General features: G+C 37.9%; 1 protein-coding gene across 14 annotated transcripts in view; it reads left to right on the top strand.

The window, feature by feature from the left end:
* IFTAP (intraflagellar transport associated protein) overlaps positions 1-12,568 on the top strand; it is a 52,108-nt gene that overhangs the window by 17,419 nt on the left and 22,121 nt on the right. For 12 of the 14 annotated variants that reach the window (XM_075152386.1, XM_075152383.1, XM_075152377.1 and 9 more), the window contains 3 exons: positions 9,181-9,338; positions 10,786-10,857; positions 11,283-11,337. In XM_075152386.1, the coding sequence (XP_075008487.1) occupies positions 9,181-9,338; positions 10,786-10,857; positions 11,283-11,337 (285 nt within the window). The remainder of the gene's footprint in view (positions 1-9,180; positions 9,339-10,785; positions 10,858-11,282; positions 11,338-12,568) is intronic. The other 2 variants (XM_075152389.1, XM_075152388.1) reach the window with 1 other exon arrangement.

Below are 12,568 nucleotides of genomic sequence, written 5' to 3'. Positions count from 1 at the left end.
CACAGTCCATTTGACGGTAGCTGTCTGCTTCCTTTTTTCGTTAACCACATTTAGGAAAAACAACTTTAAACTTCCTACATAAGTGTCAGTGGAGGCACTTTACAAATGTGAGCCTTAACAGCAGAAAGCATAGCAGAAAACTATATAAGAAATGACAGTAAATTCACTTTAATTTAAAAAATGGACCAGTAGGACAATGCTAACCCCAAGAGAAATTTGCAGCCTTCTTCCTATGAGTGAATTTGCCAATAAAAACAACTAGGCAGTTCAATAAAACTAATTAAATTAATCTCTCATCCCTGGGGAACTTAAACAGGGCATGAAATAGGGAAACAGCGTCAATTCAGAGCTTTTTATTGATGTGTTGTGCTGGATCATTGGGAAGAATTGGTTGGGAGAAAAAATTTGCAATTTTCTATTGATCATAAATTCGGTAGCTATCTCTATGTAACCTTCGTTCAATATAGTATACAGTCAAATATCATACAGAGCCCCTAAATGTAGAAAAAAACCCAGACATAGGGATGGAAACATAATAGATTATTTTTGAAATAATAATAGCTGATCTGTTTTACGGATATTTGTTGTCCTTAGATCTCAGTGGTATTTGCTATGCAAAGTACTTCATCTCCATTGTATAGACAGAAAAAAATTAGGCATAAAGAGGGGAAATGACTAGTGTTCGTTTGCACAGTAGCTCACTGGCAGCGCCAGATAAGGACAGAGGCACACGGCCTCCCAGAAGCTTCGACAGCCCTTGAACCACAGTGCTTCCCTAATAGCAATTCTTTGTTCTTTTCTGTGATGCCTTTATTACTAAACAATTTCTAAAGATTGTTTCAGATGGAAAAAAATGTATTTTCATTCTGTTGCATAACTCAGATTTTCTAGAACGTAGAAAAGGGAAATATTTAGTAATTTTGCTGTTGATACTTTGATACAGATTCTGTCCTATAGTGGCATATTGGCTCTGGTTGAGTTCTGTAGCGCTATAAAAAGCAGTAACACAGAATGAACTCTTGCTGTAGCTCATCACCTTGCCTTGAAAAGCATTGAAGTGTGCTATATGCAGCTGTTGGCTAAGTTTCATGTCATTACAGTGAGGTGAGGAAGCACTATTAGCCCTCTTTTCCAGATGTGGAAATGACACAAAGCAAATCATGTCAGAGATCAGAGCCATGTAGTGGCTCAACAGGACAATCAGAAACAGAAATCAAGTGACCTCACTTCCAATTTAGTGCTGAACTCTTTATAGAATTGTGTGCTTTTCTGTGTCCGGTATAAAATCACATAGAAACACCTAATTTCAAGAAAGTAGGTATTTGTCTTTAAAAAAAAAAATCAGACCTTTCTGAAGATGCCTTAAAGTCTTAATTATAATATCCAAAATCGAGCATTTTTGAAATTCTGAGGCTATCTGACATTTTATTAATTTATTCGTATCTGCTGTAATCATTTTATGATATTATTTGTTAAGAAAGGAATACTTTGTATGGAGATGTCAGATGCTTTTGATTATATACAATTCACTTGTTTCTTACAGTGGTTATCTACTTACCTGCTAATGCTGAATTCTTCTAGAATGCAAGTACACAGAAGGTTTTCAAAATCAATTCTGTCCTTTATTTATTAGTATATCACCTGCTCTTTTAAAGTGCTCCCAACATATGTATTTAATGTAGTTTCCTTGTGCTGAGGATGAATTTAAGCACATTTGTGGTTGCTTTGACTGTAAAAAAAAAAAAAGCAAGTGTAACAGCTTGAGTTTATTTAAGTAATAAACTCAAATACATTCTGTTTCTTTTAGCTAAGGTTCAAAGTATGGCTCAGTGTAGCCAAGACTCAGAAAGAAGTATGGAGTTGCTATCAACTGAACTAGTATTGTCCCATTAGTTACTGTCTAATTTAAAGCTCTTCCTAAACTATCCCTCAAACACAATTTCTGAAATGTAACACTATTTGCATTCTGCAAAGGATAGGGTAGATTTTCTGAAGGTGTCGGAAGCAGGCCCACCTTTATCAACTTCTGGAAAAAGTCTTCCAGCTTTTATGTCCTGATACACTGTCAAATTATAATTGCAAAATACTATCAGTTGTACAGCCTGTGCCTTTACAAAGCTGTTGTTTTCCCCCACCACGTAAACACTCTATTGTTAGAGCTAGACATCTGATCTAGTATGTTGGCATTGCTTGGTAGTGATAGATACCACTTGATCCCTGGTAGGTATTAAGAGGCATAGCTCCTTTAATAGGACTCTGCTGCTTAATATCAGCTGAGGATCTGCTCTAAGATTTCTGTCATGGTTTTCTGAATTTTTTAAAGTTTATTTTTCATCATCATCTGTTGGAAGAAGCAGGATTTTGCTCATGGTAGGCTGCTGAAATGGTCAAGTGCACATTTGCCGTGTTATTTAACTGACTGCGTTGTACTATTCAAATAGAGAAGGTATCCGGCAACAGCATTGTTGAACCGTGGAAGAATAGTACATATTTTTAAATGATCAGCTGGGGTGAATGTGCTATAAACAGGAAATATTGCCCCTTTTCTAACACTGACACTATCTAAAGCACAACAGAGACATATCAATACAGATAAACACTACATAAAAGCACAACATATAGGTTCCATTTAGGAAAAAGGGCGAGATACTGATACAGTAAAAGAACAGTTAAACTTTTGAAAATTAAGAGCTGAGTTAGTTTTGAAGAAGTATTACTGTACATTAAGCTAAAGCAGGTGTGTGAGAGTGGCTGAAATATGACAGTAACAGTCATTCGTCTTTCCGCTGAAGGAGCACGTACAAAAAAAAGTCCTTTCCTGTCTGATTTTTAAACATACTACAGTAAGGGAAGTATCCAAAAATGGCAGTCAAAAGTAATAATCGGGACTTAAAAGTTTACCCTTTTAAGTCAGAAATCGTCCCACTGAAGTTACTTGTCCCAGTCCATGGAATATATATTTATTCTAGCTGAGGACGTGGTGTAGTGAAATTCCCTTAGGAAATTGGCCTTACTGAGAAACGAATCAGCCCATATTACCGATTATAGTAAAAGCTGCCCTTTTTTGAAGGAAAAAAAAAAAAGCTAAACAATACTTTCTGCTGATTATTTGTCATTTAACCAACGTAAGATCAAAGACATTAGGGGAAAAGGCTGCACCAGCTGAATCTCTGTTCTGGTGTAAAGAGGAAAGAATTCCATAGGCATGAGTGACTTACACTGGGGAAATGCTGCAGTGAAGGAAAGGGGATTCAGCAGCAAAAATGCCTTGTTAATTGGAGGTGAAGTGTAGAAACGGAAGACCACGATGTTTGACATATTGGACTTTCAAGATGTGTTACAAACGTTAATTTGCACACTTAGGCAAGTAAGTTGTTATTTCCTCTGCTCTATAGATCAAGTTACTTTGACAGAAGATTTCTGCTTGCTCAGTGCTACTGCGAGATCACTGTCATGAAAATTAGTAACGGTTTTGGTTGAGTAAGATCGGAATGGGACTTTAGGAATTCAGATAGTTACGGGATAGACAATTCAGATGCTGAGGGTTGACATATATGATATAGTATCTATAGAACACCCACTGCCTTTTTGGGTGGCAGCAGGAGGCTAGGCAGCGTGCCCTAAGACTCTTAAAACAGCACTACATAACGAAGTTTACGTGCCTGGATTGCACCTGGATTGCTCTTACTTATGGACAGGCATATAGGACCTTAATACTGAAATCCTCTAGGTACTTACTGTATGGGATACTTGGGCTTTTTGTCATGATAAACTGCATGGATTTACAGAGATTTAAATACATGGAAACAGGAAGATAGCTCGAGAATGTAAATCAGAGCAGGTTTTCTAGGCTAGGTAACTTTAAAATAAAACACTACATTCTGTTCTCAGCTGGGCAATATACAAGCAGAAGGAGGCTGCAAGTTTTGATTGGGTTACTGCAGAAAATCTGGGAGCTGGTTTGATTGAATTATCAAAAAGAAATAGAAGGCTTTAAAAATTATCTTCCCAACAAATTGGATTTTCGGCCTTGAAATTTGTTTTTTCCTCTTACAGCTTGGCATTTAGGATAAAAGAACTCAGCACCTTCAACGGTTTACGTAGTTGCAAATACGTAAATAAAGGTAGTTCTCCTACAGTATGTTACGGTCTTTTGAATGTCTCAAAGTGATATTTTATGGAAATATTTCAGTGACAGGGTTTGTTCTTGTTTTAAAATGCGGCTGTTTGCTGATGATGTGTTTGAAGAATGGAGATAGTGAATGAACATGAAATCTGTACTCGTGGCCTCTGTGCAAGACAGTTATCATGCTACTGTGAGTAAAATTATTTTTTTGTTCAGGAGTCCTGCACAAAGTCACTGTATTATTTGAATCCCAGGTTTTCCATCAAAGCATAACTTGGAAGGGATTTAAGGGATTCACAGGCCTTCTGCTGGCCCTCAGTCCAGCATTTTGAGGACAAAGTAGTAAATTGGAACTTAGAATATTAGCTTTGTTGTATTTTTTTTTTAATAGTTAAAGGGGCCTGTTTCTCATTCTCACCCAATTTTTATTTTTGAAATGAATTCATTGAACTGAAAAAAGGTGGGAAATACCTGGTAGTTTGTGTTGTTTTGTCCAGTGTATTATCCCAAGCCAGGTTTTCTCCAGCATGTTGCTGATTGCTGCATCTGGTCTGGCTTTGAAATATTTCAAACGATGAGACTTTTATCACTCTTCTGGGGCTACTATTTCATCTAACAGATTTCACTGACAGGAAGTTTTTCCTGATGATCCTGGTAGCTCTCTTCTCTGGCTTTGTGATAAGTGATTCCATTATTCTTTGAAATATGTGAGTGATCAGTGGATATTTTCAAAAGATTCCCTTCCAAATTGGAAGACAAAGAGAATTTTAAACAATATAAAGGATAGATAGCGGGAGAAGAAAAAAATAATCAAGCTGGATATACTTTCTGATAGAAATATGTTTCTGAAGTCTGCAACATACTTTTCAGACACACACAATTGTGATGGATACTACTCTTGAGAGACTCAAATTTACTTTTCTAAGCTGGCTTATTATTTCATTGTTAAGGTACTGACAGTGGAATTTATAAAAAGTAAGACTGAAAAACTGTCTGCAGAGTGAATATGTGAATCTTTCCATCATTTCAGCCTCCTCCTTCTGCTACTTTTTGTTGTGTTTATATCCCTTATTTTGGACTTTTGTCACATGTTGTAAAGGCCAGTGTTGTACATCTGGGTCTTGGCAGGTTGAGAACTGTGACTGTGAATAATGAGTCAATTATCGCTTAGTTAGGGGGAAGGCAGAGTGATCCTCTGGCTGGCTTGAATGTGATCCTTCCTCCTTCCCCTTCTCTTTCAAAAGTAAGGACAGAAGTGATTGAAATACAGAACACTGTCAAAGGAATACAGCTGTGATATTTCTCTGCAGATTGTACTTTCTTTAAATTTAGAAAAATTTATGTGTGTTGTTTTTAATAATATTTTTTAAGATCATGGCTGTTACTGCTTCAAGAGAGCCAGTTATATGATGCATGCATTGAGAAACTATAGGTATCAGCAGCTACTTTTGGACGTCTGAAGGTGGATCTTACTGGCCCTGAGGGACTGTGCTTGAGGCTAGCAACGTAATGTTTGATTCATCTCCTCCCCTCCAATTTATGTGGCATAGCCTCATTATGCACGTGATTGCATAGCTGATATTCTGTCCGCAGCATGCATTTCACAACTGCTTTGGGTTGCTTAGACTTTTTTCTTTTCCTTCTAAATTTTTCTTCACTTGCAGTCATGAATCTAGTATGACATTGCAGTTGTGAATGTTTCATCAAATGTAATGTTTAATATTCTATAACCCAATAACTCTGCAATGGTCTTAACCAGAAAAAAGTTTCTGACAGCAGTTTATGACGGATCTCTTAGGAAAAGGCATAGTGCTTCTAGCTGTAGTCCGGGGTTGGTAAATGGCACATAAATACTATGAATGCACTTGATTTCTTACTAGCTCATTTAATCTATCTAGTTTTTTAACTGTGACAATAGCTCAGCCGTCCAGAAAATATATAACCTAATAAAATAATTTTGTCAGCTCATGTGTACTGTCTAATTATAACAGCCCAACTATGTGTCATAGGCCTTTTGATGCTAAAAGTGATATTAATTTATTTGGAGAATTCAGAACCTGTATTTTGGAGAAGGATGATCTGATTTATATCCCAGAAAAATGACCAAAGTGGTATCCGAGATAGGCATGGGCTTGTGCAGGAATATCATGTTTATTCAGAGCCTTTCAGCTGTATGAATTATGTGGCTGATCATTCCAGCTGATGATGCCTTTTGTCTCTCTGTTGATCTGGCTGAGAAAAGTGTATGGCTTCCAGAAGCTTCTTCTCACTTGTCATACATGAAGGCTCCTGATGTGCACGGGGAGGATACTGGGTCCTCAGTCCCTATTGTTACCCCATAAGCCTGCACATGTTTGGCTGCATAATTTGCTAATACACACGTACCCTAAAATACATTAATACTCTTTTGTGGCTTGTCGGTCTTTAATATCGAACTTGTCAGTTCTTAGTATAAACCAGGAAGTCCATCCTGTTTTACCACTACAATAACACAAGATTGAAGCTTTTTGAGCGAGTCATCTACTTCTTCCTATGAAGCAGGGTGACAGTAAAAATATCTTCAAATAGTGGGTGACCATTTTACCTGTCAGGAATTTAAAAGAGGGTTTCCTGTGTAATAGTGCTTCATTTCCATGGCTTCAAAAAGAGAGTGTGTAGGAAGATGCCCATTTGTACTGCTGTTTCCAAATATTGTTTAAGGAATGTACTTGCTAAAAAAGCAGGGAGAAGCCAGATGTCGTATCAAGAGACCTGAGATTTAGGAATTATTCAGAGGATCCATCTGTGGTCTGGGCATTAAAATCTGTTCGCTAGATTGCTCTGGTCTGGTGCAATTTACTTGCTATGAACCTTGACTCTTACGAGTGTGGACTTCAGGTTATGCCCAGACTGCCAGCCCTTTCTGTGTGTCATAGCAACTGCAGCACAGAGCTGTCCCTGGGGATTAATAACTCTTTGGTGGATGGCTCAATGTGGTAACCCCAAGGGCATCATTAAAGCTCTCCACAAGAATTACTTCAATGCCTGTAACATATAATTATGCTTTAGAAATGCACTGCAGTGTTTCTTATTGTTACAGAGTAGATTTTTTCAAACTAAACCCGAGAAACTCTGTTAAATGAGCATTTATTTTTCATTAAGAGCATGTGGTGTGAAGTTCATTTGAATTGATTGTCCTATAGCTGCTCCATATTTGATAATGGGACTTTTAAAATAAAAAGTCCTGCATTTTTATTTTGGCCATGATTAGTATATTTTTTGCCATGTTGTAGGAAAAAACCTACTCAGCATGAGTTTGGAAATCCACACTTCCATGCACATACGTATCCTGATCTGTCATCAGCTCCTAGATCCAGTCTGTACTGTTGAGATTTCATTTGATGATCACCTAGCTCTATCCTAATTCTGCTGGCTGCTCCGTGCCCCATGGCCCTGGCTGGCAGGACAGTCAGAAGCACTAATAGTTGTCTTAACTTTGCTCTTGTTGTCCAAGGAGTTGTTAAAGGTCGGAAAGATGTCACAAGCTATCATTGAAAGACTCAGTTCTGTTTCTGAATACTTCCCTATTTTCAGTGAGGGCCCAATTAGCCACTGTTGATGTATAAAATAAACACGAGAGAAGTTATTCCAATCTTCTGTCAATGCACTGGCAAAACATTTTTCCAGACTGTCTTTCAAGACCAGAGGAATCCCCTAAGGGAACAAACCCTGCTTAAACATCTGTATTTTATCTTTAATCTCAGGACATAAAACTTCTAGCAATTAAATATCACTGGCGTACTGCTGTTTGTTCGTCTGATCCCAATAAAAAAATACTCGCAAAATTTTCCCACCCAGTCAGATTGCTGATACAGGGAGGAAATCAAATGGGTAATAAGCTAAGTCAAGAGCATACTATAGTTGTTAAACACTGAAAGCAGCAGTGCCTAAAGAAATCAGCTCAGATGTGGTGTTTTACTAACTAAAGATACAGGGGCTAGGTTATAGGACCTGTCAGTGCATCTCATCACATGGTCCTGGACTGGTGGAGATTCTGGCAGTGGTGCCCATGGGCACCCGAGAGCTCTGTGGGTGCTGGCCCTGGGCGGACTCACGACCAGCATCAGTATCAGCCCTGACAAGAACTGCCGAGGCTCACTTCTGTACTAGACAGCGCGGGCGTTTGCTCTAATGGTTGTGAGGTTCACACACAGGGCACACGTTTGGGCTGATAGTCAGTATAAACAGGATGATACCAAGATACTGAGCTAGAAAATACAAGAACAACTCCATTTTTGGACCAGATCATCGCTGTACTATGATCAAAATCAGAGTCCTTTCTTGTGCTTGGTAAGAAGGTACACCATCAGTTAGGTATGTGAAGGAATACGTGCACTTGAACTTGAAGATATCAAGTGATTTTGTGAGCACAGATCTCACATAAGCGCAGTTGCTGGACCCTTAAAACTAGACATGTAAGTGTTGGGAGTGTGTGTTGGTGTTGTGGAATGAGGGGGGGTTTCTGGTTTTAATTCTAAAAATGTACATCTAAAATAGCTCTACTGAGAGCGTGCAGTTGCTATGGGGTTTATAGTGGTGTCGTAAAGAAGAGACTCTCTTCATATGTGCTGGTGTTTGCAGGGCCAGATGAAGGCATGGGCACAAATGTTATGTGCCATTTTGTGCAGCATTCAGAGAGCATTTAAATGAAGTTTTAAAATAAAAACTAAGGTGTAACCTTACTTACTGTCTTGCTTTTTTGCGTATTTTCAGCTCTTGGGTTATTTTATCAAGTTTCCTGTATATTGCATAAGCTTTTGAGACAATGAATTCTTCAGTATTGAGGAATAGTTGATACTCTGTGTATCGCCTGAACTCACTTGAAGTTCAAACTGCATATTCGATTTTATAATAAAGATTGCAAAACACATGTATATGATGCACATGGAAGCTCTGAGCATGAGAGGAAAAGTGAATGTGTAAAATAAGTCAATATTAGATCTAATGAAATTCACGTTTTTCTTTTTCTTGGATAGTGCATTATGTTATCTGATGTGGTGTGATTCTCCTTGCAGAGGAAGAGGGGAAGACAATTCAAGGAAGTAAAGTGGACTCCCTAAGAAAAACATTTTCTACTTCTGAATCATCAAACAGGAATAAACAGGATGGCTCACCTGGAAGAAACAAAGAAATGTGGGTGTCTCTTCCACCACAGATGCCAAATGAGAATGAGGTAATGAGTTAACATTTATCCATATGGACAAGCACCACATTCAAACAGATGAAAATACGGGGAGATATACTGTCCAAATGTTAGAGGCTAGTGGTATTTACCCCATCCGAGGCAAATATTTAAAATACTACCTAAGTGTGTAATGCTTACAGAGGCACCTGCAGGGATCACGTTTGGCAGTGGCATTTGCTCTACTGAAGAGCTGCCATAATCTGACTAATAAATAAGGCGCCCTGCAAGGACCTTTGTAATGCTTTCCTGAAGACTGCAGTTAAGAGGAGAGGTTGCCAAAAAGGAAAAAGTCTTGAGAGTATGGATGCCAGCATGCACAGATTTATTTTGTTTCTTGGGGATTTTAGCAAGTACTGAATTATGTGTTACTGAAGCTAGATTGCTTCAGCTACCTGAAGTAAACAGTAGGCAGGCCAGAGGCATTTTTAATCTTCTGAAACATATGAGATTAGGGATTTAATGTGTAGGGACAGGAAAACAACAGACATCATCTGGAGAGAGCGAGATGTAAATCTGAGTCCACTTGTTAAGAGCTTCTGCCCTCCTGCCTGAATAACAAATAACTGAGCTATGATCTAGCCTGTACTAAAAAATTCCCTTCATTGAACTTTTTATTAAAAAAGAAGTAGCGGGTCATTTTGTGCAACACACAGAGCAACAAACTTAAGTGCCTTCAAATGATGGGCCTGCCAGGCCTCAGTCAAAGAGCACGAGCTGTCATTTTTCTCCCTACTAGCACATGCCTTTGAGGTGGAACCAAGCAAGGCTTTTAAACCATCACATTCTGTCAGTTGATTGTATAATAATAATGACAAGAATCTTTTTACCATTTTTCTCATGAAGAGTATGGTTGCCTCAGTGGGATAGATTGCTTTTGGGTGTCTTACTTTAGCCACTTTGAATTAGCTTTCTGCCCCATAAAGCAATGTGCAACTTCCATTATCCTTTATTTAATGGAACATCTTAATACTTGTCTTTGTTGCTACAGAAAAAAAGTTTCAAGCATGGCTGCACATTTTTGTCATATTAGCAGTTTAAGAAACAAATACAGTAATAGTAGAATGCATCAGAAAAATTGCTAGTGTCATAGCAGGAGGAGGCTGTAATGCAGCAAGTTGGCCACTGTAACCTTTAAGCCTGCCCTGAGGAAAGGAAAGAGGGAAGAAACTGCTATTGAAAACAATGCTTCTGTTCTAAATGCTGCTTTTTAGGCGTGTTATGATTACTTGCACTGTTGTTCCAATTGATTCAGTCTGGTCTTGTGTAGGATTTCAGAGGATTACCTGCATACATTCTATTTTCAGGAGCATTGCATTCAATTTTTTAAAAATATTAAATACACCATAAAGGATCTGTATGTGTAAATCAGTAGGAGCTTTGACTGTGATTTTGGTTCTGCTTCATGCGTATAAGTATTTCTGCCTATTTATCACAGACGGTGATGAATGAGGGCTGGAAAGCTAGTGGCTCTAATGGAAATGATCTCAGTCTGTCTGAAAAAGTGAAGGTGAGGTTTTCTTTGATTTTCTTCAAAGTGGGGATTATGAGTAGAACATGACTGATTTTTGCCATATGCAGTGAGCTTGCAAAACTGCAGAGTAACTTAGCGTGTATCTTTTTCCTATGAAAATAATTTACTTCTCCATCTTCCCACTAAGTTCCTGAAAAAGTTGCTGTACAGCTTGAGCTTCTTTCCCATTACTGTAGTTGATATGCAGCAATTTTGGCAGCAATTCTTTGCCTATACTTAAAAGTATTTCCTTTGGGTTACACATTTTAAAGAAAACTCATATGCTTTCTTGGAAAAATGCAGGGGAGAATGGAGAAGATGAAGGAGACAATGTAATGCTTTTTTGCTTTGCTCTAGATTGTACTATAAGAAATGGTATTAATACTTTTTAATCTATTTTCCAATTTGGGTTTTTGTGGCAGGTGGAGAAGTACTTAGATTTGGAAGATACAGACACAGATGAAGAGACATGCAATGGTAGGTCCCGCCGCACCTTCATACTCACTATCATTGTCTGTCTTTGGATGACAAAACACGCAAGTGTATGGACATTGTTTAATGCACCATTTCTCCTCTAAAAAACATGTTCTTCCTCAGTTCTTCTATTGCTAGAAAATTCCCCCGATCGCTCAAATTCCCCAAATTAAAGTACTCATTTCCTCACTCTAAGAGGTAACGAGATAATAAATTATAAGGAATATTTATTATACTGTGTCCTAGTGAGCAGGTTTTTTTTTTCAAGATTTTTCTGAATTAGAGAACACTTCTTGTTGGCAATGTTTCTACATTGTTCTGCACTTCTATTTTGTATTGAAATTTTGATTACAAAAGTTTCTCCACAAAGTAAAGTGGGTGCTAAGAGAGAGTTCTATAAAGTGGAAATATTTAATGAAAATGTTGTCCCTACATATTAAAATTATTTCATCCTGGGCTTAAAATAGATGAGACTAATTTTGAATTCACAGTGAACTTCTTTAAGAATTCCAATCATGAGCATTTTGAATTGTGTTGAACTGTTCCATACATCTATAATAATTTTAACTCTCCCACCTCTAAAAAGTGAATAGAAACCTGGTGTCCATAATTATTTGTCTATCATAGGTGCTTGTGTGGTCTTTATGACCACCAGAATTGACGACCTTTTAGTGATTAAACACATTTTCCTCATCTATACCTGTGACTGCACAAGGAAACCAAGTCACACAGATTAAGGGATTTGCCTAAGGTCACTGAAAGAAGCTGTTACAGAGCAGGACTTTGGTCCTCAGTTCCTTGGTTATTGTCATTTGATTAGTCTGTCTAATCTGTTAAAGATGTGATTAGTCTTTTCTTTCTGTATGTGCAGAATTCCTATGAAGTCAGAAGGCTTAGAGGCTTCCAGTTGATGAATATTTGGAGCTTGGCTGTAACTCACAAGAAAATAATAAACTAACATAAGTCAGGTTTACAGCAAATATTCTTTCTCCAACCTGGGTGTTTCAGGAAGGAGGCAGTAAGATAGCAGTCCTGTATCATGAACAGGCATCAAAGATTTCTTTTGAGTGCAGTGTTTATATGTGCCCATTTTTCCCTTTGTAGGACATTGTTCTGTGTTTATGTCTTTAATTCTGGTAATATCTATTAAAAAAACCTGGGGCTCACTGGTGGAAGCCTAAATCCACATTTCACTTGTATCATAATGAAATGAGAACTGTCTATATCTAGTTCC

The sequence above is a fragment of the Calonectris borealis genome, chromosome 5, assembly GCF_964195595.1.
Source record: "Calonectris borealis chromosome 5, bCalBor7.hap1.2, whole genome shotgun sequence".
Lineage (NCBI taxonomy): Eukaryota > Metazoa > Chordata > Aves > Procellariiformes > Procellariidae > Calonectris > Calonectris borealis.
The sequence above is the reverse complement of the archived record's forward strand: the minus strand, read 5'-3'. Positions and strand labels throughout refer to the sequence as shown.